At 61.3% G+C, this 27991-nt stretch overlaps 2 protein-coding genes across 5 annotated transcripts; one reads left to right on the top strand and one right to left on the bottom strand.

Annotated features, from left to right (window-relative positions):
• Positions 1-2221: 2221 nt before the first annotated feature.
• On the bottom strand, positions 2222-14655 carry YIPF1 (Yip1 domain family member 1). 3 transcript variants are annotated; one of them, XM_029046674.2, is made up of 10 exons: positions 14551-14655; positions 12856-12957; positions 12179-12351; positions 10865-10945; positions 10665-10752; positions 9039-9155; positions 6008-6174; positions 4678-4860; positions 2809-2929; positions 2222-2424 (listed from the first exon to the last, which is right to left on the bottom strand). In XM_029046674.2, exons 2-9 carry the CDS (start codon positions 12884-12886, stop codon positions 2819-2821), a joined length of 951 nt encoding a protein of 316 aa, XP_028902507.1. In that variant the 5' UTR covers positions 12887-12957; positions 14551-14655; the 3' UTR covers positions 2222-2424; positions 2809-2818. The 3 variants fall into 3 exon arrangements, with proteins under 3 accessions (XP_028902507.1, XP_028902506.1, XP_028902508.1); XM_029046673.1 differs by lacking the exon at positions 14551-14655 and adding an exon at positions 13706-13763; XM_029046675.1 differs by lacking the exon at positions 14551-14655 and adding an exon at positions 13706-13763 and having other exon boundaries at positions 2814-2929.
• A 5699-nt stretch (positions 14656-20354) lies between these two features.
• On the top strand, positions 20355-26716 carry DIO1 (iodothyronine deiodinase 1). 2 transcript variants are annotated; one of them, XM_029046488.1, is made up of 4 exons: positions 20355-20726; positions 23460-23603; positions 24046-24245; positions 25896-26716. In XM_029046488.1, the coding sequence occupies exons 1-4, from the start codon at positions 20396-20398 to the stop codon at positions 25959-25961; spliced, it is 741 nt and encodes a 246-aa protein (XP_028902321.1). In that variant the 5' UTR covers positions 20355-20395; the 3' UTR covers positions 25962-26716. The 2 variants fall into 2 exon arrangements, with proteins under 2 accessions (XP_028902321.1, XP_028902320.1); XM_029046487.1 differs by lacking the exon at positions 25896-26716 and adding an exon at positions 25339-25732.
• The last annotated feature ends 1275 nt before the right edge of the window (positions 26717-27991 follow it).

Below are 27991 nucleotides of genomic sequence, written 5' to 3'. Positions count from 1 at the left end.
CAGAATGATGGTAATAACAATGACAGTAATTTTAGGCGCTTACTATGCACCGTTCTAAGCACCGGGCTAGATACAAGCTAAACAAGTTGGACGTAGTCCCTGTCCCATGTGGAGCTGTCTTATTGCCCCTTTTACAGACGAGGTAACTGGGACACGTAGAAATTAAGTGACTTGCCTAAGGTCAAACGGAACCCAGGTCCTTCCAACTCCCAGGCAAGTACTCTATCCGCTAGGCCATGCTGTTTCCCACACGATGACCCCCCCACCTCCCCACCATAGCCCAATCTTCTGGAACGGTGTTCCGCACCCATCTCTCCGCTCGTCTTCAACCTTCCATCATCCGCCACCTCCCTCAGGAATCAAAAGCTCCTTAGGGCCGACTCCTCAGCTCTCCGCCGGGCTCTCTGGCCCATCCACATCAAGCTCTCCTCATCCCCGGACCCGTATTCCCCGGCTCCCGCCCCTTGCCCGACCTCCCAGATGTGGCTGGTCTCCACCTGATCTCCTCTGTGACTTTGCCCCTGCTGTTCCCCAGCCTGGAATGATGATGATGGCATTTAAGTAATTAAACAATCACACTTTCCCCCTTCAAAGCCCTACTGAAGCCTCACCTCCTCCAAGAGGCCTTCCCAGACTAAGCCCCCCTTTTCCTCAGCTCCCCCTCCCTTCCGCGTCACCTCGACCGGCTCCCTTTGCTCTACCCGCCCCCCCCCCACCCCCGCCATTGCACTTGTGCACATAGGTAACATATCTATAATTCTATGTATTTGTATTGTTTCCTGCTTCCTTGTTTTGATGTCTGTCTCCCCCCTTCTAGACTATAAGCCCGGGGTGGGCAGAGATTGTCTCTCTTTGTTGCTGAATTGTACTTTCCAAGCGCTTGGTACAGTCCTCTGCACACCGTAAGCGCTCAGTAAATACAATTGAATGAATAAATGAAGTGCTTACTGTGTGTCAAGCACTGTTATAAGTGATGGGGTAGATACAAGCTAATCAGGTTGGACACAGTCCCTGTCCCACGTGGGGCTCACTGTCCTAATCCCCATTTTATAGATGAGGTACCTGAGGCACAGAGAAGTTAAGCGACTTGCCCAAGGTCACCCAGCAGATGTGGCGGAGCCGGGATTGGAACCCAGGTCCCTCTGACACCCAGCCCGGGCTCTATCCACTAGACTGTGCTGCTTCTCCTGGGCTCTGGAAAAAAAAAAAATCCCACCTCCTCATCCAGGAAGTCTTCCCTGATTGATTCATGGCAGCCACCCACCTGCCATCTCTAGCTCTGCTAGATCTGTTTAATAATAATAACGATTATGGTATTTAAATGCTTACTATGTCGTTTCCAACCAGTGGCCTCATTCTATACATTTTGATGGATTTATTCTGATGCCCCTGTTGGTATTTCTATATCCTCCCCCCCTTATATGTAAACTCCTCTGGGCCAGAGAATGTGTTTTGTCTTTCTGATGTGGTATAACTACACTGTTTTGCCCCAAGGGTTCAGTGCGATGCTCGGCCACCACCCAGTGTTACAGCACTGACTCTATCTCCCCAGTGCTTAGTATCGTGCATCGGAGCCAGCGCACAAAAGGTAAACACTCCTACTGGGGGTGACCGGGGGGGGGGGGGGGGGACACCAGTCACCCCTGCAGAAAGTGGCAGAAAGTGGCAGGGAGCGGGAGGGGCACAAAGCGGGGACGCCCCAGTTCTCTTGGACCTGAGTCGTGCCAGGAGTGAAGGACGGGGAGGCGGCTCCCAAGCTCGGGCCCGTAATCTGCCAGCAGGAAACAGGAAGGTGGAGGACGGCCACGGGGCCGAGACGCGCTCCGAGATGAGCTCCCACCCTTAGGCCCGGAGGCCTGGACCGGACCGGTAAGATTGAAATTGGCGGCTCTCAGCTCCTGGGGCTGGAGCTGGGCCAGGGCCACCCCCCGCCTCCCAGCCCCCTTCCAGGGATACGGGGAGAAGAGCCCAGGGGCCGCGGGCTCAGCCACGGACGGGCCGCGGGGTTCAGAGGCTCCTTCTCCGGCCGTGCAGGATGGCGGCTGAGCCCTTCCGGCGAGGACTGAATGGCCGGGCTCGGGCGGGGGGCGGGGGGACCCCAGGGGAGCAGCGCGCGGCCGCGGGGGGGGGGGACGTGGCGGGGCCTAGGTCCGCAGGTTGGGGAAGTCGGCGCGGAGGGGGGCGAGGGGGTGGCCCCCTGCCCGAGAGACGAAGGGCGCCGCGCCGTCCGCTGCATTTTATTCGGAAACCAGGCCCGACCCGGTTCCGGCTCCCCGTTGGAGAGCGGAGGACTGGAGAGGCCCGCGTGGCCCGCGGTCCCCCTTCCAGTCCGGCCTGCCTCTTCTCTCCTCTCTTTCAGGGCCCAGCTTTCTCCTTGGCAGGAGAGGAGCCCAGAGGGCAGAGCGGTCTCTGACGGGCAGCGGTCTGAAACACAAGCCCGGCGGTCAGGACATGGCTTCCCACGGCAGGCGAGGGGGCCTTGTGGGGACTCCTCAACTCCCCCAGTCCCACATGGGGCTCCTTCCACCCTGCCTGATCCCTTGGGGGTCAGGGGAGGGAGGCAAGAGCAGGGGAAGAGGAGGGAGGAAGGAAAGGGGACCGACTCGGGGGGGGGGGAAGGAGACCCACTTTCTACAGTAACCCCCTCTGACCTCAGAGACCCCAGGTTCTCCCAGAAGCTCCGTTAGGGGCCCCAATGGCACCACCAAACCCACCCACACACCGGCACGTCCGGCTCCCTAGTCGGGGCCGAGACCCACCTTCCACCCACAGCACTCGGAGGCGGAGAGAGTGAGCCAGGCACCTTACCTCACCTCTCCTAGCCGGCCACCGTGGTCAGCGCACCTAGCGTGTGGTTCGACCCCATCGCCAGCCCTGCCATTGGGGGCGGGGGCAGAAAGTCCATCTCGGGGGCGTCAAAGAAGTAGGCCTGAGGGGTGGAGAGGAGGGGAAAACGATGAGGATCGAGCCTCCGCGCATCTCTGACCAAGCCCTCCAGCTCGCCCCGCAGAGAAGCAGAGCACGGGCCTGGGAGTCGGAAGGAGCTGGATTCTAATCTCGGCTCTGCCACCTGCCCGCTGGGTGACCTTGGGCAAGTCACTTCGTTTCTCTGGGCCCCAGTTACCTCAGCTGTAAAATGGGGATTAAGACTGTAAGCCCTATGTGGGACATAGACTGTCCAACTCGATTCGCTTGTATTTACCCCAGGGCTTAGTAGCGCCTGGCACACGGTAAGCACTTAGCAAATATGATTCATTGTTTAAAAAGACAGGGGCGGGGGCTGAACGGACATTCAGACTGGCAGGCGTCAGAGCGAGGGCCCGTGCTCCTGTCAGTGAGCGGGGCTGTTCGGAGAATGGTCGGACCCAAACATCTTCCCGGCTCATCTTCCTGCAGAAACGATCTGGGCATGTCACTCCCCTTCTTAAACAACTCCAGTGGTTGCCCATCGACCTCCGCTCCAAACAAAAACTCCTCACTCTAGGCTTCGAGGCTCTCCATCACCTTGCCCCTTCCTACCTCTCCTCCCTTCTCTCTCTCTACCGCCCACCCCGCACGCTCCGCTCCTCTGCCGCCCACCTGCTCACCGTCCCTCGGTCTCGCCCGTCCCGCCGTCGACCCCCGGGCCACGTCCTCCCGCGGTCCCGGAACGCCCTCCCTCCTCACCTCCGCCAAACCGATTCTCTTCCCCTCTTCAAAACCCTACTTAAAACTCACCTCCTCCGAGAGGCCTTCCCAGACTGAGCTCCTCTTCTCCCTCTACTCCCTCTGCCACCCCCCCTCCACTTCTCCACAGCTTAACCCTCTTTTCCCCCCATTTCCCTCTGCTCCTCCCCCTCTCCCTTCCCATCCCCTCGGCACCGTACTCGTCCGCTCGACTGTATATATTTTCATCACCCTATTTATTTTGTTAATGAAATGTACATCGCCTCGATTCTATTTAGTCGCCATTGTTTTTACGGGATGTTCTTCCCCTTGACTCTATTTATTGCCATCGTTCTTGTCTGTCCATCCCCCCCGATCAGACCGTAAGCCCGTCAAACGGCAGGGACCGTCTCTATCTGTTGCCGACTTGTTCATTCCAAGCGCTTAGTACAGTGCTCTGCACATAGTAAGCGCTCAATAAATACTATTGAATGAATGAATGAATGAATGAACATCGTGGATCCTCCCAACCTCCCTACCCCAGTGTAAGGGGCGGAGTTCCCGCCGCCACAGCCCACCCTCCGACGCCTGACACACCAAACCCGGGGCCGCTCTTACGGCTGGGGAAGACCGTTTCCGTCCAGGCACCCCCGGCCCTGGACACTGCCAGGCTACCCACTCAGGGAAAATGAAAATCGCTCTGTCCCAGGCACTTAACGCCCCACGGGTGCCCAGCCTGGCACTCTACACCCAGCAGGTGACCAGCCCGGTGCCCCGCACCCTGCAGGCACCCAGTCCGGCACTCCACACCTGCGGGCTCCCGGCGTGGAGGTCCCTCCGCAGCCTGCAGGTGCCCCTCCCCGTGCTCCATACCCAGCCCGGTGCTCCGCACGTGGCGGACTCCGAGACCAGCGCAGCAGCTCGGCACAAAGAAGGAAGCAGAGGTCTCCTACCCTCCCTCCCGCCCTTCCTCTCTCCCCGCCCAGGTCTGCGGCGCCCCGGGGTCGGGAAGGAGGCCCCAGAGCGGCCTACCAGGCAACCCACGGCCAGGAGGGAGTGCAGCAGGACGATGGCGCCCACGGTGGCCAGGGCGACCCTCCGGTTGTCATCCCGGACCGCCGGCCAGAAGGTCATCACCAGCACGGACCCCGAGAGGCCCAGGGCCATGAATAGTAGGATCCATCGGATGGCTTTCTGTGGGATGATCCAGAGAATCTGGAGAGGAAAGGGAGGGGACATGGGAGAGGGGGATTGGGAGAAGGAAGGGGGAGAGAGAAAGAAAGAGACAGAGAGAGATATGAGAGCGGGAAGAGAAGCAGCATGGCCTAGTGAAGAGCCCGGGCCTGGGAGTCAGAGGACTTGGGTTCCAATCTTGGCTCTGCCACTTGGCCGCTGTGTGCCCTGAGGCAAGTCACTTTACATCTATATGCCTCAGTTTCCTCATCTTTAAAATAGGGGTTAAGTGCTCATTCTCCCTCCTGCTTAGACTGGGACCCTACGTGGCACAGGGACCGTGGCGACCTGATTATCTTGTATCCACCCCGGGGCTTAGCACATAACGAACACTTAAATACCACCCTAATGCACCCCGGCCGAGGACTGTCGGTCACTAGGCCTCACCATTGGCTTTAAAGCAGTCCGTCACCTTGCCCCCTTCCTACCTCACCTCACTACTCTCCTACAACCCAACCCTCACACTTCACTCCTCCAATGCCACCCTCCTCAGTGTACCTCTATCTCGTCTATCTCGCTGCCGACATTTGCTCACATCCTGCCACTGGCCTGGAACTCCATCCCTCTTCAAATCTGACAGATGATCCCTCTCCCTTCCCTCGAACCTTGTTGAAGGCATGTCTCCTCCAGGAGGCCTTCCCTGATTAAGTCCCCATCTCCTCCCGTCCCACTCCCTTTTGTGTCACCCTTGCACTTCCTCCCTTTATTCACCCCTCCCTTAGCCCCGCAACACTCAGGAACACACCCACAAGTTGTTTATATTCATGTCTACCTACCCCTCGAGACTATAAGCTCACTGTGGGCAGGTAACCAACTCTCTTTCGTTGTACTCTCTCAAATGCTTAGTACAGCGCTCTCTACACAGAAAGCGTTCAATAAATACGATTGGTTGATTGACTCCTAGGCCCAGCTGCATCGTGGGGGTCGGGGCTGCTCTCTCCATGGGCCGGGCAGCGCGGCCACCTGTGGCAAAACCTGAGGTGGCCAAAACAGTGGCCAGAAAATTGAGCACGGACTCTCCACACGGCATCAACAGACTCCAGAGCCGGCGAGAGGGGCCCCGCATCCTCAGGGGCACTGGGCACCACCCCCAGGCCCCGGGCCCTCTGGGCTCACAGCCGGTACTCACGGCGGTGGGGATGTAGATGAAGAGGGAGTAGCCGTAGACGCACACGATCTCCAGGAAGGAGTAGGAGACGAGGCTGACCACTCTGCTGTTCCTCCACACCAGGAAGCCCCACAGGGCCAGGGGGACCAGCCAGGCGTAGGTGTAGATGGCGGTCGCTGCAATGGACACTGTCCGGGCACAGCAGAGATAGACAGGTGAGGGCTTCTGGCCATGCCCCACCTATTGCCACCTCGCTCGGGGACCAGAGGCGTAAGCCGGTCCACCGGCAGGTTGTGGGGAGAGGGGGCCCGGGGGGAGCGATGGGGACAGAGACCCCCTTAGAGCCTCTAGACTGTAAGCTTGTGGGCAATTAGTCTGTTTATTGTTATACTGCACACTCCCAAGCATTTAGTTCGGTTCTGTGCACACAGTAAGCACTCAATAAGAAGTACCACCGGTTTGACTGATCGATGGACTGCACAAAGTAAGAGCTCAGTAAATAGGACGGACTGATTCCTGGATGAGCAGACTTGCAGCGCCTTCCCCCCCCCAAAGAGGCTGCATGGTCAGAGGTTCCCCGCGACTTCCACCCAGCAGGCCTCACAGACCGTCTTGGCCCTAATCCCCTTCCATCTTTCTGCTGCTTCTGACCCCAGCGACCACTCATTCATTCGTTCGTTCAATCGTGTTTATTGAGCACTTACTGTGTGCAGAGCACTGTACTAAGCGGTTGGGAGAATACAATACGATGATAAACAGGCACATTCCCTGCCCTCAACGAGCTTACAGTCTAGAGGCGGGGAAACAGACATGTATGTAAGTGCGGTAGGACTGGGAGGGGGAAGAACAAAGGGAGCTATGCGGGGAGATGCAGAAGGGAGTGGGAGAAGAGGAAAGAGGGGGGTTTAGTCAGGGAAGGCTCCTTGGAGGAGATGTGCTTTCAATAAGGCTCTGAAGGTGAGGAAGAGTCACTGTCGGTCGGATCTGGGGGAGGAAAGCGTTCCAGGCCAGAGGCAGGACGTGGGGGGTCGGTGGCGAGAGAGACGAGATCTCGCTCCTCCCTGAATCAGTTCGGGAGACGTGGTTCTTTCTTGGTTCTCCTCTTAGCTCTCTGACAAACGTTCATCCTCGTTCCCTGCCCTGTTGACAGAGTAATCTCCCGTTTCTCCTCCTAGCTCTCCGACAACTGCTCAGCCTCGCTCCTTCTCTTGCCGATGCGGTACTCCCCTGGTTCTAGCTCTCTCACGCCTGCTCGACTTCGTTCCTTATGCTGCCGATGTGGTTCTGCTCTGGTTCTCCTCCTAGCTCTCCGACTGCTCAGTCTTATTCCTTACCCTGCTGATGTAGTACTCTCCCGGTACCCCTCCTAGCTCTAACTGATCAGCCTCGTTACTTTCCCTGCAGCCGTGCTACTCCCCTCCTCCTCCTCCTAACTCTCTGGCAACTGCTCACCCTCATGCTCCGGCAGTTCCTTCTCCATCTCTCCTCTTCTGACCGTGAGTGGGACGGCCCCCCCCAGGCTCTGCTCTAGGCCCTCTCCTCTCCTCTCTCCATAGTCCCTCTCTGGGGAAGCTCAGCCTTTCACACCCCTTCGGCTCCTCCCTCTGGGCCGATGACTCCCGAATCTTTCATTCATTCATTCAATAGTATTTACTGAGCGCTTACTATGTGCAGAGCACTGTACTAAGCGCTTGGGATGAACAAGTCGGCAACAGATAGAGACGGTCCCTGCCGTCTGACGGGCTTACGGTCTAATCGGGGGAGATGGACAGACAAGAACGATGGCAATAAATAGAGTCAAGGGGAAGAACATCTCGTAAAAACAATGGCAACTAAATAGAATCGAGGCGACGTACAATTCATTAAATCTCCCTCTCAGGCCCCGACCTCTAGCCTGACGCGCCATCCCGCATCCCTTCTTGCCCCCAGGCCAACGCTCAAACTCCCAACTTTGCCAGCTCGGCCGATGCCAGCATCGTCTTCCCTGTCCCGGAATCCTACCCGCTCAGGAACATCCTCCACGCCCCGCTGACTGTCGGCTGTCAGGTTTCACTGACGGCCAGATTCTGCCATTTCTTCCTGCACGGCGTCTCCCAGATCCGCCCTTAGCCGAGCCCTGCCCGTCACGTCACGGGGAGACTCCCCTTGCCATTCTTCCAGGCTCCCGCCCCTCCTACATCCGTCAGACCGCCGCCCTCCCCTTACTCAAATTCCTCCTGAAAGCCCACCTCCTCCAACACACCTTCCCTGTTCACTGCCAGCCTAACCCATCAGCCACTTCCTTTAGCCCCTGGAAGCGGCCTGGATGAATGAAAGGAGCCTGGGCCCGGAAAGTCAGGGATCCTGGGCTCTAATACTCAGGCTGTCAACTCGTTATGGGGCAGGGAACACGTCTACTAATTCTGTTGTACTATACTCTCCCAAGCACTGAGTGCACTGTTCTGCTCAATAAATATCATTAATTAATCCCAGCTTCACCACATTGCTTGCTATGTGACCCTGAATCAAGTCACTTCACTTCTCTGAGACTCAGTTCCCTCGTCTGTAAAATGGGGATTCAATACCCGTTCTCCCTCCCACTTAGACTGCAAGCCCCGTATGGGACCATCAGACACAGTCCCCGATGATCTTGAATCCACTCCAGAATCAGAACAGCGCTTGGCCGACAGGAACGAATACCCAAATGATTACTTATCGTCATCAACGGTCATGACACCCATCCTCAGCACTTCATGTATTTCTGACTTTTCCATTTGGACATTAAAATCTTTATTTTGATCGGCCCTCTCGGAAATACCCTCCCGTCTCTCTGCCAGGTTACCGTGGCGGCGCCAAGTAAGCGGGGCTGAGTAGGTTTCCAAGCACTCGGTACAGTGCTCTGCAACCGGGGACCCTGGGAAAATGCCACTTTCGCCACCAGACGCAACTGCAGTCTGACTCTCTTCTGTGGCCCGAAGCTCCCCGGGGGGTCCAAGGCCCGCAGGGCCAGCAGGGCCGGTTGGGTAAAGTGCGGCGGGTGCCCCCTGGCCTCCGGAGAGGAGCGATCACTGACCTTTGCGGAACTCGGGGACGTAGTGGTACGTCTGCTTGCCTAGGTGCAGGAAGAAGTTGGCCAGGTTCCCGCTGATGGCGATGGCAAATACCAGCGTGGCACAGATCCAGAAGGGGCCTGCGGACACCACGGAGAGATGAGCACCAGCCCCGAGGCTCGTGCCCCCTCCCCCGGGTGCCCACCGCCCTCGGCCGCCCTCACGCCAGGGCGAGCTCTGGGCCCTGGCACCCGGCGGTGTGGCGGGGCGAATCTTCTATCGCAGTTAAAATCCAGATCGGCTCCGCTGCCCTCCTCCCCCACCTTGGAGTCGGGGGACCGGGACGTGTCCGGGCAAAATGAAACGTAGCTCGCCTCTCCAAATGCGAGGGAGAACCCTTAGGAGGCCTCAGCTCCCGTGAGCCGGGGCCGCCCCATAATACAAAAGACCACTGGGCTCAGAGCAGGACGAGGAGCTCCTTCTAGACCTGGGGGGCAGCGGGACACGCTTCTTCCACTGGGTGAGGTGAGGTGAGGTGAGGTGAGGTGAGGTGAGGTGAGGTGAGCCCTGGGGAATCTGTCCCCACCGCCGATAACACCAGCAGGGCCAGAGAGGTTGGGACAGATCCACAGGTGAGGGTTTATGCTGGGTCACGAGGAGGAGTCGGGGGCAGAGAGGGGAGAGTGGAGGGTGTGGGGTGCTTCGTGGAAAGTCAGGGGTATCAGATAATCTGGCCTGCGTCACTGGGGGGATTCAGGGATGGAGAGGGGAGTCAGGGCTCGGGGAGAGTCAGGGGTGCCAGATGGTCTGTACCGCCTCACTGGGGAGAGTCAGGGGTGGAGAGGGAAGGCAGAGGTGTTGGACGGTCCATGCTCGGTCACTGGGCAACACTCAGGGACGGAGAGGAGGGAGTCAGGGGTGGGAGACGGTCTGTGCTGCGTCACTGGGGAGAGTCAGGGACGGAGAAGGGAGGGTGAGGGGTGTTGGACGGTCCACGCTGGGTCACCGTGAGAGTGTCAGGGATGGAGGGGGAGAGTCGGGGGGGGTTGGTCAGCGCTGGGTCACTGGAGGAGAGTCAGGGATGGAGAGGGAAGAGCCAGGGGTATGAGAAGGTCCACAGGGGTGGGTGTCCAGGAGAACAACCAGCACAAGTTCCCTCCAATGCCCTGCTGTCGCTTTCGGAGAAAGAGCTCTGGGTCGGGTGGATCGTGGGGCTGACCCAGGAGCCACCCCCTACCCCCCACCCCACTAAGTTCCCTGTGGGAAAGAATGATCTCTTCATCCTGTGGTACCTTCCCAAACACTCAGTACAGCGCTCTGCACCAATAAGCCCTCGATAAATACCACCGGTTGGTGGGTCGATCTCTCCCGCGCTCAGGCGCAGGCACTCGGTAGATACCACCCTCCCGATGGCAGACTCCATCGTCGGTAACTCTTTCAAGGCCACCAGTGAACTGGACCCAAGGTTTTCAAAAAGGTCCGTCGCGGGACCGGCAGCAGCGGGGGGCCTCAGACCCGGCGCCGGACTGACCAAACCTCACGGTCCGCCCCCTCTCACCCGACGCCCCCACCCCCTCCCGGTCAGCGCGGTCAAGCCTCCGGCCGGGGCGGGGGCGCGGGGGGCGGGCCGCGGCGGGCCGAGGACGCACCGTAGAGGTCCGGATTGCTGCGGATGTACAGTCGCACGAAGTTCTTCCCCGGGATGGGCAAAACGGAGCCTTTGATGCGGTCCAGGACCTAGGACACAGCCGGCGGGAGTCAGGGAGAGCGAGGCGAGCCCCGAGCCTCCACCCCACCCCACCGCCACGGCGGGAGGGGTCTGATCTGTCCCAGGTTGGGTGTCACGCACCTGATAAGTGTCCACGTCAAAGAAAGTTTGGTAGTACTCAAATGTCCAGAAGGGGGCACTTTTCTTCTGGCCGGCAAGTAACTGTGGGAGAAAACCAGGTTCGGAGGGTGGCCGGGCCGGCAGGGAGCCAGCCAGCCAGCCAGCCAGCCAGCCTCCCCCTAGCCTGCGGGTCCCGAGGCGGGCGGCGATCATGTCCCGACCGACTGGACCGTGTCTCCCCCGCTCCCCGGCCCCCGACACGGAAAAGAAGACTGCGACGGAGGGACCTGCACCTCCAGACGGCCTCTTTCCCTTGGAAGCCTCCCGCTTTCCCGCCCTCCTGGACTCCGCCGTTCTCGACTTCTCCCTCCCCGTCCAGGGCGGCTCCCTCCGCCCTGCCCGAAGCATCGCTCGCCTCGCGTCCCCTGGCTCCTCCAACCCTTCCGGTGGTTCCCCGTCTCCCTCTGGACCCGGCGGAAACCCCCGAGGGTAGGCTCCCCGGCTCACCGCCCCCGGCTCTCCCCACCTTACAGATCCGCTCTCTTCCCCGACTCCCCAGCCCGCCGGCTCCCATTCTTCACTCTGCCCCTGCTCCCCTCCTCACGGTCCCTCACTCTCGACCCTCCCTCCTCCGGCCCTCCGTTCTGGCCGTTCCCGAACCGGGAACTCCCTCCCTCCCTCTTCGGATCTACCGGGTTCCGGCTCATCCTCGACTCCGGACCCCCTCCCGAAAGCCCCCCCTCCTCCGGGAAGTCTTCCCCGATTAGTTACCCACACCTACATCGTGTGAACCGGCAGCCCCCGCTTCGGCACAGCGTATACGACTCAGACGTCGACATCACCAATGGTATTTATTAAGCACTCGCCGTCCGCCGAGCATCGTAGCGAGCGCTTGGGAGAGCACAACACAACAGTCGACGGACGCGTTCCTCGATCACGACGAGTTTACGGTCGGGAGATGGACGCTGATATAGACTGTAAACTCGTCGTGGGCAGAGAATCCGTCCCTCCGTCGTTATATACCGTCCTCTCCCAAGCACTCGGTACGGTTTCCGCACGCGGTAAATGCTCGATAATACGACCAACCGACTGACTGACCGATTTATGATACAGGACATCACGCAGCCCCGCGCCGAGATCTCCCAGGAGGAATCCATCGATCGGCGAAGTCACCCCACCCGAAACGAGCCCCCGTGTGAGTTTTCGGACGGTACGCCTCCCTGGGGAGCGGCGGCACCTTGCCCCGCGCCCGCCGATCTCTCCGCGGCGCTCAGCGCGGCGCCGTGAGCTCGGCGCACCCGCCCCCGACCGGGCCACCGAACCGAGAAGCGTCACCTCCGTTTGATCCGAGTCATCGTGGCCCAGCAGCTCCTCGTCCTCCTCCCGCCCGGAGCCCCGGAGGAGCCCGTGCCGGCCCTGGGTCCTCCGGCCGCCGGGCCCGGGCTCGTCGACGCTTATCGTCGTGGCGTCGGGGGTTTCCGCCAGCAGGCGGGCGGCATCGTCCGACTCTGCGGAGACAACGGCGCCGAGCACGGGTGTTTACTCACCCCTATTCACCTGCTCTCCCCGCCCCGAACCGGGGGGGCCGGTCCCAACCCGATCACGTCGGCTCTCCCCCCCCGGCGCTCGGCACGAGGTGAGCGCTGAAAGAACACCCCTCCGCCACCATCGTTATCGGCATTTACTACTCGGCCAAATGCCAAACCGGGAGAGCCCGGAATCCCAACACGAGACGCGACGTGGCCCGGCGGAAAGGGCCCGGGCCCGGGATCCGGAACGGCCGGGGTCCCGGCGCCGGCTCCGCCGCTCTTCCGCCGCGTGACCTCGGGCGAGTCCCTCCGCTCCTCCGGGCCTCGGTCCCCTCGTCTGTAAAACGACCGTGAGCCCCACGTGGGGCGAGGACCGCGTCCGACCCCGTCAGGGTACGTCCACCCCGGTGCTCGGTCCGGTGGCCGGCACGTACCGGGCGCTTAAAGACCGCCGGAAAACAGGAGGAAAGCGATCTCGGCTACCTTGGAACTTGAGCTCGTCCGCGGAGGCCATTCATTCGAGGGCCCCGCTCCTGGAGGGTCCGGACGGGGTCCGGGCGGCGTGGGAGCGGAGGCGGGCGGAACCTGCGAACGCAGCCCGGGACGGCCGTCAGGGGCACAGCCCTCCCGGACCCGCGCGCGTCCCTTCCGGGGGTCCGACCCCCATCGCTTCTGAGGGTCCCGCACCCATCCCTTGCGAGGGTCCCACGGCATCCTTCCCGAGGGCCCCGCACCCATCCCTTGCGAGGGTCCCACGGCATCCTTCCCGAGGGCCCCGCACCCATCCCTTGCGAGGGTCCCACGGCATCCTTCCCGAGGGCCCCGCACCCATCCCTTGCGAGGGTCCCACGGCATCCTTCCCGAGGGCCCCGCACCCATCCTTTGCGAGGGTCCCACGGCATCCTTCCCGAGGGCCCCGCACCCATCCTTTGCGAGGGTCCCACGGCATCCTTTCCGAGGGCCCCGCACCCATCTTTTGCGAGGGTCCCACGGCCACCTTCCCGAGGGTCCCGCACCCATCCCTTGCGAGGGTCCCACGGCATCCTTTCCGAGGGCCTCGCACCCATCCTTCGCGAGGGTCCCACAGCATCGTTCCCCGGGGTCCCTCCCTCCCTCCCTCCTTCCCTCCGGTCCCCTCCCCGCTGCCGGGGCCCGGCCCGCGCCGCCCGCTGAGCCCCACCCCGACCCCCGACCCCCGACCCCCGACCCCGAGCTGCCCTGGCGGAGGACACAGACACACACACACACACACACACACACACACAGAGACACACACACACGCCCCGCCCCTCCCCTCCCCTCCCCTCCCCCCCGCCCCCGGAGCCCAACCGACCCCAAGCCCGCTCCCGGCGGGTCCCGGCGGGTCCCGGCAAAGGGCGGCGGGGGGCGGGGGGCGGGGCGGGACGGGTGGGGGATGGGCAAGGACAAGGGGAGGGGCCGATAACGGAAGTGACGACACGACCGGCCCCGCCCTCGAAGACTCTTAAAGAGACAGGAGCTCCGCCGCCGCCGCCGCCGCCGCCGCTCCGGTCCTCCTCCGGCCTCGCCTTCCCTCCCATCTCTCCCATCCCATCTCTCCCATCCCCCCCATTTTCCCATCCTCCCCCATCCCTCCCCATCCCTCCCCCATCCTTCTCCCCTCCCTCCCCATCCTTCCTATCCCCCATTCCTCCCCATCCCCCTATTCCCCCATCCCTCCCATCCTCCTACCCCCCCATCCCTCCCATCCCTCCCATCCCTCCCATTCCTCCCATTCCCCCATCCCTCATCCCTCCCATTCCCCCATCCCTCATCCCTCCCATCCCCCCAGTCCCCCATCCCCCCATCCCTCCCCATCTCCCCCATCCCTCCCCATCCCTCCCCATCCTCCCCCATTCTCCGCTGTCAAATGGGGATGAAGACTGTGAGGCCCAAGTGGGACAACCCGAAAACCTTGTACCTATCCCAGCGCTCAGAACAGTGCTTGGCACTTAGTAAGCGTTTAACGAATGCCGTGATGATGATGATGATGATGATGATGATGATCCTCCCCCACGCCCCACCTCCAGACCGGGGCGAGGACCATCGAGGGTCCTCATTCAGGACTTGCCCACCCCCACCAACCTCATTCGATCATTCATCGGTCAGTCATATTTAGCCAGCGCTTGCTGGGTGCAGAGCACTGTACTAAGGGCTCACCAAGTGCCTTCGAGTCGTTTCTGATTCCTAGCGACTCCATGGATCCACTCTCTCCAGAACGTCCGGGCCGCTGCCGCAATCCGCCGCCTTTCTAACGGTTCTTCCCTTATCGTTGTAACGGTCTCTCTCCATCTTAACTGCCGGTCCGCCTCTGCCACCTTTTCCCTGGACTTTTCCTAGCATTAGCGTCCTCTCCAGAGAATTAGTCCTCCTGATGAGGGATCCGAAATATGCTCGTCTAAGTCGAGTCATTCGGCCTTCCAAAGACCACTTTGGTTTAATTTGCTCCGAAAGCCATTTGTTTGTTTGGTTTTCAGACAGTCCGCGGTGTTGGCGGAAGCCTTCCCCAACACCACATTTCGAAAGAATCGATGTTCTTTCTATACTGTTAACTCATTGTCCAGTTTTCGGATCCGTACATCGTCTGTATTTTAGTGGCGATTGTTACATCAGCACGTTTCATGACTCTTTCCTGGCTCTTCGCAGCAAATCTTCCTTAACATTGATCTTCGGCATATTTCTTGGCTACTGGTTCCTTTATTATGGATTATCGATCCCAGGAGAGAAAAATCGTCAACTATTTCAATCTCTTCTCCGTCCGCTACGAATGTGTTAAAACTTCCAATTGTCACGCTCTTTGTTTTCCTGACATTTAAATATAGGCCCATCTTTTTACTCTGTTCCTTAACTTTTAATAATAAGCCCTTCAAATCTTCTTCACTTTCTGGTAGTAGCGTTGTATCATCAGCATGACGAAGGTTTATAGTCCTTCCTCCAAGCTTTACTCCCTGTTCATCTTCTTCCAATCCGGCTTCTCTCAGCGCTTGGGAGAGGACAAAACAGCGATAAACAGGCACATTCCTTGCCCGCAAGGAGTTTACACATCCCCTACTGTCAGACCAGGGCGAGGACCATCGAGGCAAGGCTCCCCCATTGCCCTTCCACACTGCCAGACCAGGCAGCCAGTCAGTCAGTGGGTCAGTCAATCAATCGTATTTACTGAGCACTTACTGGATGCAGAGTACTGTGCTGAGGGCTTGGAATAATACAATTCAACAATGAACAGGCACATTCCCTGCCTACAACAAGCTTACAGTCTAGAAGTTGGGAAGACAGACATTAATACAGATAAATAAGTTACAGATATTTACATAAGTGCTGTGGGTCTGGGAAGGGGGACGAACAAAGGGAGAAAGGCAGGGCGATAAAGAAGGGAGTAGGAGAATAGGAAAGAAGGGAGTGGGAAAACAGGAAATAAAGACTTGTCAGGGAAGGCCTCTTGGAGAAGCTGGGCCTTCAAAAAGACTCTGAAGAGGGGGAGAGTAATTATCTGTCAGATTTGAGGAGGGAGGGCATTCCAGGCCGGAGGCAGGACATGTGCGAGGAGTGGGTGGCGAGGCAGAAGAGAACGAGGCACAGTGAGAAGGTTAGCATTAGAAGAGCAAAGTGTGCAGGCTGGGTTGTAGTAGGAGGTGAGGTGGGAGGGGGCAAGGCGATTGAATGCTTTAAAGTCAATGGCGAGGACTTTTTGTTCGATGCGAAGGTGGATGGGCAACCACTGGAGTTTCTTGAGGAGTGGGGAAACATGTCCTGAGCGTTTATGTAGAAAAATCATCAAGGCAGCAGCGTGAAGTATGGACCAAAGTGGGGAGAGATAAGACGCTTAGGAGGTCAGCGAGGAGGCTGATGCAGTAATCTAGGCAGGCTAGGACGAGTGATTGTAGCAGTTTGGATAGAGGGGAAAAGGTGAATTTTAGCGAGGCGGTGAAGGTGGGACCGACAGGATTTAGTGACGGATTGAATAGGTGGGTTCAGTGAGAGAGAGGAGTCAAAGATAATAATAATAATGATGCCATTTGTTATCCGCTTACTATGTGCAAAGCACTGTTCTAAGCGCTGGGGGGATACAAGGTGATCAGGTTGTCCCACATGGGGTTCACAGTCTTAAACCCCATTTTACAGATGAGGTAACTGAGGCACAGAGAAGTTAAGTGACTTGCCCAAAGTCACACAGCTGACAAGCGGCAGAGCCGGGATTAGAACCCACGACCTCTGACTCCCACGCCCGGGCTCTTGCCACTGAGCCACGCTGCTTCCAATGCATAAGTAATAATAATGTTGGTATTTGTTAAGCGCTTACTATGTGCCGAGCACTGTTCTAAGCGCTGGGGTAGACACGGGGCAATCAGGTTGTCCCACGTGGGGCTCACAGTCTTAATCCCCATTTTACAGATGAGGGAACTGAGGCACCGAGAAGTTAAGTGACTTGCCCAAAGTCACACAGCTGGCAAGTGGCAGAGCCGGGGTTCGAACCCATGACTTCTGACTCCAAAGCCCGTGCTCTTTCCAGTGAGCCACGCTGCTTCAACACCAAGTATAACACCTAGGTTATGGGCTTGTGAGACAGGAAAGGGCGGTGGTGCCATCTATAGTGATGGGAAAGTCAGGGGGAGGACAAGGTTCGGGCGGGAAGATAAGAAGTTCTGTTTCGGACACGATAAGGTCCAAGTAGAGATGTCTCGAAGGCGGGAAATGTGAGGAAATGTGAGACTGCTGAGAGGGAGAGAGATCAAGGCTGGAGATGTAGATTCGTGTACCATCTGCATAGAGGTGGTGGTTGAAGCCATGAGGAGCGCATGAGTTCTCCGAGGGAGTGGATGTAGATGGAAAATAGAAGGGGACCCAGAACTGAACCTTGAGGGCCCCCCCCCCAAAGTCAGGGGGTGGGAGGCAGAGGAGAAACCAGCAAAGGAGAATGAGAATGAGCGGCCAGGGAGATGAGGGGAACCAGGAGAGGGTGGTGTCAGTGAAGGCAGGGTTGGTTAATACTTGCAGGAGAAGGGGGTGGTCCACAAGGTCGAAGGCAGCTGAGAGGTCGAGGAGGATTAGGATGGAGTAGGGGCCATTGGATTTGGCAAGCAGGAGATCTCTGGTGACCTTTGAGAGGGTGGTTCCTGTGGAGTGAAGGGGACAGAAGCCAAATTAGAGGGGGTCAAAGAGAAAAGTGGAGGAGAGGAATTGGAGGAGAAGGAGTTTGGAGAGGAAAGCAGGAGGGAGATGGGGCGGCAACCGGAGGGAGCCGAGGAATCGAGGAAGGGTTTTTTTTAGGATGGGGAGACGTGAGCATGTTTAAAAACAGTGGGGAATAAGCCACTGTAGAGCAAACGGTTGAAGACGGTTGTTAGGGAGGGAAGAAGGAAGGAGACAAGTGGTTTGATAAGGTGTGCAGGAATAGGGTCGGATGCCCAGGTGGAGCAGGTGGATTTTGAGAGGAGGCAGAAGATCTCCTCTAGAGATACTGCTGGGAAAGACTGGAAAGGTGTCGATGAGGGGGCGGGAAGGCGGGGCGGGGGACTGAAGAAGGGGGTTAAATGCCTGGAACAGCTGGTGAGGGTGATAGACATGGATATCAGTAAGGGGTGGAGAAATGATTTCGCCAGGCAGAGGAGAGGGCAGAGTTAAAGCAGGCAAGGATGAACTTGAAGTGGACCAAGTCGGCCTGATGTTTACGGAGGCCAGAGGCTCCTCTTTCCCATCCCCCTTCCCCGACTGCCAGACCAGGCAAAGACCATCGAGACAAGGCTCCCCGGCCCCTTTCCCCCTCCCCCGTTGCCAGGCCAGGGTGAGGGCCATCGCCGGACAAGGTACCCCCACCTCTCACAGCAGCCTGGAGGGGTCTCGGAGCACTGCGGGAGCTCAACCGCACATATCTCTGCACATAGTAAGCGCTCAATAAACACTACAGATTGCTTGATTGGAGCTGAGGGAAGGGTGAATAAAGGGTGTAAATCCAAATGCAAGGATGACCCCGAAGGGAGTGGGAGAAGAGGCAATGAGGGCTTAGTCAAGGAAGGCCTCTGGGAGGAGATGTGCCTTCGATAAGGCTTTGAAGATGGAGAGAGTGACCGTCCGTCAGAAATGAAAAGGGAGGACTGTCCAGACTCGTGGGCTGGGGCCGAGTCCGGGGCTAGTCCAGGGAGGATGCCAACCCAGGGGCCGGGGCCGGGGCCGGGGCGGAGGGCCAGAGGACCTCGGTCCTCCCAGCCTGGGATTCTCGGTTTAGCAAAGTCTAGGGTTCGGGCTCCCGCCGATCCCTGGGACATGGGGTTCCCGGCTCGGGGCCTGGGACGCCTGGCACCTCGCCCCCGCCACGCCCAGTCAATCAATCAAACGAGGCTTCACTCGCCACCCACGGTACCGCCTGAAGCTCCGGCCCCACCCAGCTCACCTTCCCGCTCCGTCCGGCAGCTCCCCAGAATTTCTAGTGGGAGGGGGCGGGCGGGCGGGCGGGCGGGCCCCGTTCGCCCCCTTCTCCTTCCCCACCTTCTCTTTCCTACCTCTTCCCCATTGCCCTCCCCATCCCCTCTCCCGCCCCCCTCCCCCTCCTCTCTCCCCTTCGCCTTGCCCTCTCGGGGCTCTTCCCCCCCTCCCCCCCCCGCCCCATCCCTCCCCCCGACCTCACCCCCTCCCCTCTCCCATCCTCTGACCCTTCTTTCTCGCCGCCCTCCCCCTCCCCTCTCCTTTCCCCCGTCCTCTCCCGTTCACTCGATTCAGTCGCATTTTTTGAGAGCTTACTGTTTGCAGAGCGTCGCACTAAGCGCTCGGGAAAGTGCGACGTAACAATAAAGGGCGAAACTCCCGGTCTCTACGTCCGTCACAGCCACGCAGGTTTCATACAGTCCTACCTCTGGCCTGGAGCCCGGGCCCTCCCTCCTCGAATCCGCCGGACAAGGCCTCCTCCCCGCTTCGAAGCCCTACCGAAGGCACACCTCCTCCAAGAGGCCTTCCCGGACTAAGCCCCGCTTTTCCTTATCATCTCCCACTCCCTCCTGCCTCACCCCGACTCGCCGCCTTTACTCTTGCCCCCTCTCCCCGCCCCACAGCACTTATGTATATATAATTGTATTTCTTTCTATTGATTCCTGTTTAGCTGGATCGGCGTCTGTCTCTCCCCGCCCCCCCCCCCCCCCCCCCTCCAGACTGCGAGCTCGTCGCGGGCCGGATTTGTCTCTAACGCCGTACTGTACTGTCGACGCGCCGAGTAGGGTGCTCTGAACCCAGTAAGCCCTCGATTAAATACGACCGAATCGAATCGGATCCGGGCGATCGGGAAAAGTCCACACTAGTTGCGGAAAAAAAGAGAGGAATCTGGGGTCAGACGTCGTTAGCGGGTCGCCTGTAACTTCAACGGAGGACTGGCGGTATCCCCTTCCAAGTTCAGTTCACTTTCGGGGGATGCTCGCCCCCACCCGTGACCCCGGTCCCCCCGACCGCCGGCCTCCGTGTCGTCGTCCCCCCCGGTGTCCCCTCTCTCTCCCCTCCCCGGGCGGAGGCCTTTCGCACGGGCCTTTGATGTCGGTGTTTGTGAAGCGCTTACTACGTGCAGAGCACTGTTCTAAGCGCTGGGGCGGATAGGGGGTAATCGGTTTGTCCCACGTGAGGCTCACGGATAATCCCCGTTTGACAGATGAGGTGACTGAGGCACAGAGAAGTGAAGCGACTCGCCCACGGTCACACGGCCGACAAGCGGCAGAGCCGGTGACCTCCGATTGCGAAGTCCACGCTCTTTTCCCTGAGCCGCACCGCGGGCCTTCTGTACTTCCCAAGCGCTCAGTCCAGCGCCGTGCACATAGTGAGCGCTCCGTAAATGCTCCCGGACGCGTGAGGGAGGGAGGCCCGGGGGGGGGCGGGCGTCGGGGGGCGGAGCTCCCGCCCCCCCCCCCCCCCAGCCCGGGCCCCTCCTCCCTCCGGGCCCCGCCCCCGTCGCCCCCGTCCCGTCCCGTCGCCCCGCCGGCCGGCCCGGGAGTCGTCCGGTCCCGGGCCCGGGGTGCGGGGGTGGGGGCGCATGGCGGGTCCCGGCCTGTGGCTGCGCCGGGCCTGGACGCTGCTGCAGGTGTCGGTGCACGTGTTGCTGGGCAAGGCGCTGCGCCGCCTCTTCCCCGCCGCCTCTCGCCGCCGCCTCCTGGACCGGGGCCGGGCCGGGGGCGTCGCCGGGAACCCCCGCTTCGCCTACGAAGACTGGGGCCCCACTTTCTTCAGCCGCCAGTACTTCCGCTTCGTCCTGAAGGCCCAGTGGCAGCGGCTGGAGGACCGGGCGCTGCTGGGGGAAGGCGCCCCCGACTGCCCCGTGGTGGACCTCCGAGGCCGAGCGCGCCGCATCGGGGACTTCGCCCGAGGTCAGCGGCCGGGGGTCGGCGGGAGGGGGGCGGGGACCCGACCCCGAGAATCCGCCCGAAGATCAGCGGCTTCCTACGAGCCGAGCTCCGTCCCGAGCCCCGCGGGGTTCGTTCGTCGCGCCGTCTTGGTCGTGCGGAGCACCGGACCCGAGCGCTCGGAACGGACAGGTGGGCGACGGAGAGAGACCGCCCCTGCCCCACGTCGGGCCCGCGGTCTAACTCGGCACATAGTGAGCGCTTAAAACAAATACCAACATTATTGTTATGATTATTATTATTATTAAACGGGGGAGACGGACGGCAGAGCGAAAGGGGGGGGGGGCGGAGCCAAACCAGACGACATCGGCGAGGTGGCTAGACTGGAGGAGACCGACACCCCGTTCCCAAAATAAATAGGGGGAGACGTGATATATACAGACGAGCAGTGCCGAGGGGAGGGGAAGGGGGGAGAGCGGAGGGTGGGAGGGGAGGGGGAGCAGAGGGAGAGGGAGGCTCGGTCTGGGAGGGCCTCCTGGAGGAGGTGAGCTCTCAGTAGGGGGAGAGGCGAGGTCCTCAGGTTGTCCCCCGTGGGGCCCGCGGGCTTCATCCCCGTTTGACGGATGAGGTACCCGGGGGTCAGGCCGCTGAGGCGGCTTGCCCAAGGTCACCTGGCCGAGCCGGGGTTGGAACCCACGGCCTCTGACTCCCCAGCCCGGGCTCTTTCCACTAAGGCACGCTGCTTCTCCCGGCTTGAAGGCGGGGAAGGAGGGGGGGGGGGCTCCGGGGGAGGGGGTCGGGGGTCGTGGAAGTGGAGCTGGAGGTCAAGCTGCTTCCTCCAGCTCGCCGCGGGCCCGGTGTCGGAGGGAAGTCTCGGGGGCTAAGGGGGTGGGGGCTGGGTCCTTCCCCTCCCCCGTCCCGTCCTGCCGGACGGCCGGGACCCCGAGCCCACGGAGCCTCCGCGGACTCTACGACGTCAAAGCTCGGGGCCCGGGGCCGGAGAGAGGAGATGGGTGTGATGGCACCGGCGTCCATCCCCCCCCACCCCAGCCCGTTTTTTGGAGGCCGGAGAGAACCGGGACAGGGTGACCCCCTCCCCTCCAAAATCCCCCCCCCCGGCATCCCCCCCCGCCCACGGTTCTGAGAGCAGAGACGGTGGGCAGCGGGTGTGCCCGCTGGATCTCACGTGTCCCCCGTGAGCCCCATATGTGCGGCAGGTGGATGAGGGTGGGGCGACGCCTTTTATATTCTTTCGCCTCTCCGGAGGAACGTCTACGTCGGGCCGGGGTCAGGGGCCCAAAGATAGGCCGGTTTGGACTTTGCCAGTCCCTATCCTGTGGACTTTAGCATTAAATCGCCAGCAGCGTTTACAAAGAAAATGTGCCAGGAGTCCCGGGCGGGCGCCCAGGGGCCCCGATCCCGTGGGGCGGGGAGTCACTGCCCTCCGGCAGCCTTGCTGGGAACCACCCCCTCCCACCCCGGCGCCTCCTCGCTGACCACTACTCCCCACGGCCCTACCTCGAGGTCCGTGAGGCCCGGAGACTGTTCCCGATCTGATTATACTACATCCACCCTAGTGTTTAGCAGCGGGCTTGGCACATAGAGAGCGCTCCATAAACTCCACAGTCGCGATTATTAGAACACTGACTGCCTCCCAGGCCTGAGATCCGGCAGGGTCTGCCCTAGGCTTCCGTCCCCTGAACCAGCCCCCGTTTCCCACCCTCGTTCCCAACCACCCCCCTCCCAACCTGGCTTCGGTCCCGTCCCCGGCCTGCATCGATCGATCGATCGGTGGTATTTATTGAGCACTAGCTGTGCGCTAGACGAAGCGCTTGGGAGAGTATAGTTAAAAAAAAAAAAAAAAAAAAAAGGTTGGTAGGTGCGTCCCCTGCCCACAAGGAGCTTCCAGTCCGGAAGGGAAGACAGACATTAAAACAAATTACCGATATGGACACCAAGTGCCGAGGGGCCGAGGCCGGGCTGACTATCGGGTGCTTAAAGTGTTCAGATCCGGGGGCGAGGGTGACACAGAAGGGAGAAGGAGCAGGAGAAACGAGGGCTTAGAGAAGGAAGGCTGCTTAGAGGAGATGTGATTTCAGTAAGGCTTTGAAGGTGGGGAGAGGAGTGGTCTGTCACGTAGGAAGCGGGGAAGGAGGTCCGGGCCAAAGGAAGGATGTTGACAAGGGGTCAGTGGCGAGAGAGTTGAGGTCGAGATTTAGTGAGTAGGTTCGAACTGGGGAGCAAAGTGAGTGGGCTAGACAACCTAGCAGATCATCCAGGGAAGATGGGGGGGGGGCGGGGGGGGTGGGAGCTGATTTGAGTGCTTTAAAGCCAAGGGTGAGGAGTTTCTTTCTGATGCGGCGGTGGATGGACAACCACTGGAGGTTCCTGAGGAGTCAGGAGATGTGGGCTGAACCAGTTTTGTAAAAAAAAATGATCCGGGCAGCAGAGAGAAGGATGGACTAGAGTGCGGAGAGACAGGAGGCAGGGAGGTCAGAGAGGAGGCTGATGCAGTAATAAAAGCCCACCTCCTCCCTCTGAAGCTAGCCTGGCTCAGCCCCCCGTCCGCCGCCACCTCCCATTCCGCTCGCAGCCCCCACCCCAGGCCCTGAAGCCAGCCTGGTGCCAACCCATGCCCAGACTGACCCCAGCCCCCAGTCCCGACCCCCCCTTCCCCAACCCAGCCCAGGTCCTGGTCCTCAGACCCGCCCCAGCCCCCATCCCCATCCCGGCCCCTGGGTCTCGGTCTCGTTGCAGGGAGCAGGCCGCTGGTCCTGACCTTCGGGAGTTGCACCTGACCTTCGTTTCTCTTCAAATTCGACCAGTTCAACCAACTCGTCCAGGACTTCAACTCCATAGCTGATTTTCTCATCATCTACATCGAAGAAGCTCACCCCACAGGTAGAGCGGGCCAGTGCCAGCGGCTCCGGGGGGTGCCCATCTCCCGCACCCGCACGTACACACGCCCAACAGTGCAAAAGTAATTCCGCCCCTCTGAGAACAGGTTAGCTCCGCTGCTAACCGAAAACCACGACGACCCTCCCGACGAGGAAATCAGCCGGGAGCCCCGGTCTGAGGGGGCAGACGGGGCGGGGGCCGGGGAGTGCAGATCAGGGACTGAATGTGCCCTGATCCCGAACCGGCTGGGGATCTCAGCCCCTCCCTCATACAGCGGTCTCTCCCCCCATCATCAAAGTCTTCCTGAAATCGCGTCTCCCGGCCCCCTCAAAGCCGACGGCACCAGTGGCACCGGGGGTGGGGGGGGGGCCGACGGGCCCAGGGCGTTTTTCCGAGCACCGAGCCAGAAACGGCAGTGCCGGCCCCTCCGTTGGCTTCTCTCCAGATGGCTGGGCTTTCGCCAACAACGTGGACATCCCAAGCCACCGGAGCCTGCAAGAGCGGCAGGAGGCGGCCCGGCGGCTGCTGGCCAGGGGCCCCCGCTGCCCGGTGGTGGTGGACACCATGGATAACGCCAGCAGCCGGCAGTACGCCGCCCTGCCCGAGAGGCTCTACCTGCTGCGGGAAGGGAAGGTCGTCTACAAGGTAAACTCGAGGCCCGGGGACGTACGTGGTCATCGGGGCCGCTGGAAGACTGGGCTCAGGGCCTTGGGGGAGGCCGGGACCCAGGGTCCCTCACCTGGCGCCATCCTCTTGCGTCCTGGATCAGCCCCACCTCTCCCGGGGCAGGACCCACCCTGGCTCGGGGAGCGAAGGGGAGGGAAGCCGGGGCTGGGGGGGGGGGGTCACTGGGGGCGAGTCAGAGGCGGAGAGGGGAGCACTGGGGGTCCGGGCTGGGGTCACGGCAGCGGGGGTCAGGTCCGTGGGAGGGTCCGGCCTGTGGCACCGGGGAGAGACGGGATGGAGAAGGGAGAATTCCTGGTGACTGGTCAGACCCCTCCTCCCCCAGCCGGAGGGCGACAGACGGGGCCCTTGGCAGAGGGTCCTGTCTCCTGGGCAGTTCCCAACGCCCCCGCCACCCCCGAGGTGGCCCCTCACACAGGGGTGGGGAGAGTCATAGGCGCCCTCCCACCGAGCCCCCTTTCGAGTCAGCCTCCCGCGGTCACCATCACCATCGCCGCCTCAAGAGCGCGGAGCTGGAGGGGTCAGAGAGGGGGTGCGGGCCCCCAGGCCCAGGCCATCGGCGTGGAGGGGTTGAGGGTCTCCCTTGTCCTCCCTCCCTGGGTCAAGGTCCCTCTGAAGCTCGGCCTGCCGCCCCGGCCCCCTGACCAGCCGGGGTCAGGGAGCCGGGGAGGGTTTAAACCGACCAGGGCAGGGAATGCGAAAAGGCGCCTACATAAATACAGGCCAAACCACTAGGCTAGAATTGCCCAGTTCCAGCTCTCCGGGCCCTAAAACCGGGGTTGCTACATTACCTCCCACACTAGGGCCCCCCACCCCCTTCCACCATGTAGGATCCGAGCAGGAGGCGATCAGCTAGCAGGTGGTCCCGAGATCTCGTTTGCTCCCTCTTTTCCACACTTGCCTTTTCTAAACCACAGCGCCGTTTCCTCCATCCCGGGACGAATGATCCCAACAGGGCTCCGAAGGCTACTCGTCCACCACACGCTCTCACCCACTAGTTTGGGCGGGGAGGGGGTCTGCCAGGCTGAGAGTTCAGGCAATTCTCCCCCTGCAGCTCCCGCCTCCTAATCGCATCCCTGCCGCCGGGCAAGCCGGTTCCCAGACAGACGCACGTCAGCCCGCTTTGCACCCTCCCGGGTGTCCCCAATCCAGCTGGCCTGTCACGGCAGTCCTTCCCAGGGACCTCGCTTCTCCCTCTTTCTCCGATGATATCGGTGGAAGAAACTTTCAGGCGAGCTAGAGGCGCGGGGCCCGCCGGGCTTTGGGAGACTTCCGCTTCCTCCCTGTGCCCACGGGTCGGGGGGGCCTGGGTGTTTCACCGGCCAGGACAATCACTGACCGAGGAAGGGTGGGTGTCCAGACAGGAGGGCGACCAGCGCCCGGTGGCCCCGTCGGGGTCGGAATCCCGGGCCGGGAACGGGCGGTCTCACCCCAAGGTCCGGATAACGGAGGGCGACCCCGGCCGGGGCCCGCGGTCCAGTGGGAGGAGGAGGCCACCGCCCAGGCTGGCATTCAGCTTGACCCATGTCGGGTGAGGAGGCCCGACGGGCTGGCATTCAGCTTGACCGTTTTCGGGCGAGGAGGCCCGACGGGTCTCGGTTTCTCTTTCAGGGCGGGCCGGGCCCGTGGAACTACAACCCGGGCGAAGTCCGGGCGGTCCTGGAGAAGCTCAGCTAAGGGTCAGGCCGCAGCCCCCGCCGCCTGGGACTCAGGGGTCCCCCATCCACCGTGCCCCGTTCCCATCCCGCCGGGAGCCCCGTCAGAAACGCGGCTTGGGCAACGGGGAGGGGGATCCCCGTCCCTCAGGCCGGCACCCCACGCGACCGAGCCCACCAGAGGAGTGGCCTGGGACGGGTGTTGGTTGCCGGCCGGGGGGGCACAGGGAGAGGTGGGAGGGGACAGGGAGCCCGCATCACACCCGAGCATCACACCTTCCCATTTCCCCAGCCGAGGGAATGAGGCCCTCAGAAAGTAGGTATCTGATTAACAGCTTCCCCGCCGCACCGCGTCCCCGAGGAACCGAGGAACCCGGCGGTTGGGTCGGGAGTCTGGTCCGCTCGGCCGCCCGGCCCTCCCCGGCCCTCCGGCCGCAGATGCCCGGGTTGGTTTTTCAACATCTCCTTCTCGGATGCAGTGCGTCGCCTGTTGGCCCTGAGAACCCTGGACACCCGCCCTCCCCTTCTTCCCGGGGCCACCCCCCTCCGCTCCCCCCGCGACGGGGCCCGGCCCGGCCGGATCCCGGCCGAGCGGTCACCCTGCTCCCGCACCGCAGCCGAGGCGAGAGGCCCGCCCCGGATCCGGTTCCGTGAATATTGGTTTATGAGGGTCACAGTGTAAAGCGCATGCAGCTGTGACTTGATCTGAGAAAATATTTCTGCGGCAGGGATCTGAGGCACGGGATTAAAACTCATCAAAGGCCCGGTGGCGTCCCACCCGTCGGCGTGCTTCCTCGCAACAGCTACACCGGCTGACCGCTGGGCTCCCCGCCGGGGAGTTGGGGGAGGCTGGGGCCCTGCGAGTGGGGGGCGGTCGGGCCAGCGGATCCACCGCGTGGATGTCGGCCTCCGCGGGGAGCCAGGAGGCCAGGGGGCCGGGAGGACGGCACCGCTGAAACGGCTCCTTGGATTGGTCAGTGTGCGGCCACTCTGTCCCGAGAGGCAGGGACACGAGAGGAAATAATAGAAACCCGGGGGGCGTGCAGCAACTGGCCCAAGGTCACCCACAGCCGGCAGGGGCACAAGCGGGCAGAAGCGGGCCTCTCCCCTGGGCCGGGCTGCCACATCAGCGGGCCGCGGTCCTTCCTCCTCTCACAAGGAAGCGCTTAATGAGGAAAGACCGCAAACGAAGGAACGCTACAGAGGTCCAGAGACGGAGCGAGCCCCCATCCTGGGAGCCAGAAGGGCGCCCTGCCCAGTGTTTGATGGCTTCCTCTCCTCTCGGCAGAGAAGGAGGGGAAGGGGCTGCCTCCAGCCCTCTTCCACTGACTTCCTTCCCTCCCCCAAGGGGCCAGGTTGGTGCCAGCCTCAGTTCCCGCCCCCCGCAGCCAGGGGCTCCACCCTCTTGGAAGAGGCTGGCCGGAGCAGGTAGAGAAGGGAGGAGGCCGGCAGAGGCATTCAAACCCGAGTTGATGTCGGTACCGGTGGCCGGCAATGGGAGATTCTCGTTCTCTGGTCTCACCCGGTGGATCCCCGGGAGAGCCCAGGGCACGAGAGACGAGTCAACGGGCAGGGGGCGGCACGAGGCCAAGGGCCAGGGCTGCCGCCGGGCCGGGACACCGTCTTCGTCCCTCCGCCTGCCGCCCATCCGTCGGGAGTCCCGCCGGACCTGTCATCCTCGCGGAATGCCCTGGAGGTCCTCCGCCCGGAAACCGTACCGACTAACGGATGGCACGGCCCAGAGGCAGGAGCGGGACCAGAACCCGCGAGTCCCAGTTTCCAGAGGCCCCGTGGTCTTTCCACTGGGCCCACGGCAGGACTCGATTCTTCGGGAAATTAGGCAGAGAGCGTGAGCTGCTCCTGGGGGCGATCCGCACTGTCCAGGGACGGCCGGGATCGCCCACTCCACAACCAGAGAGCCGCTCACGACCCCGTCAGATCCCTGGTTCAGATTACCAACTTCACCCCCAAACCCAGAAGGGCCTCAAGGGAAGGTGGAAGGGCCGGGCCGGGCCCATCCCACAGAGCCAAACCATCCTAGGGACAGGACCA

The sequence above is a fragment of the Ornithorhynchus anatinus genome, chromosome 18, assembly GCF_004115215.2.
Source record: "Ornithorhynchus anatinus isolate Pmale09 chromosome 18, mOrnAna1.pri.v4, whole genome shotgun sequence".
Taxonomy (NCBI): Eukaryota; Metazoa; Chordata; class Mammalia; order Monotremata; family Ornithorhynchidae; genus Ornithorhynchus; species Ornithorhynchus anatinus.
Note: the sequence above shows the minus strand (reverse complement) of the source record. Positions and strands in the feature narration are given on the sequence as shown.

What these genes read in the sequence shown, in the direction of transcription:
- YIPF1 (XM_029046674.2), bottom strand. Translation starts at nt 12,886, where the DNA reads ATGGCCTCCGCGGACGAGCTCAAGTTCCAAG. An exon ending in TTGACGTGGACACTTATCAG is followed by an intron (nt 10,753 to 10,864) that starts GTGCGTGACACC and finishes GCTGTGTCCTAG; the next exon opens with GTCCTGGACCGCATCAAAGG. An exon ending in TCCTGGCCGTGGGTTGCCTG is followed by an intron (nt 2,930 to 4,677) that starts GTAGGCCGCTCT and finishes TCCACCCCTCAG; the next exon opens with GCCTACTTCTTTGACGCCCC.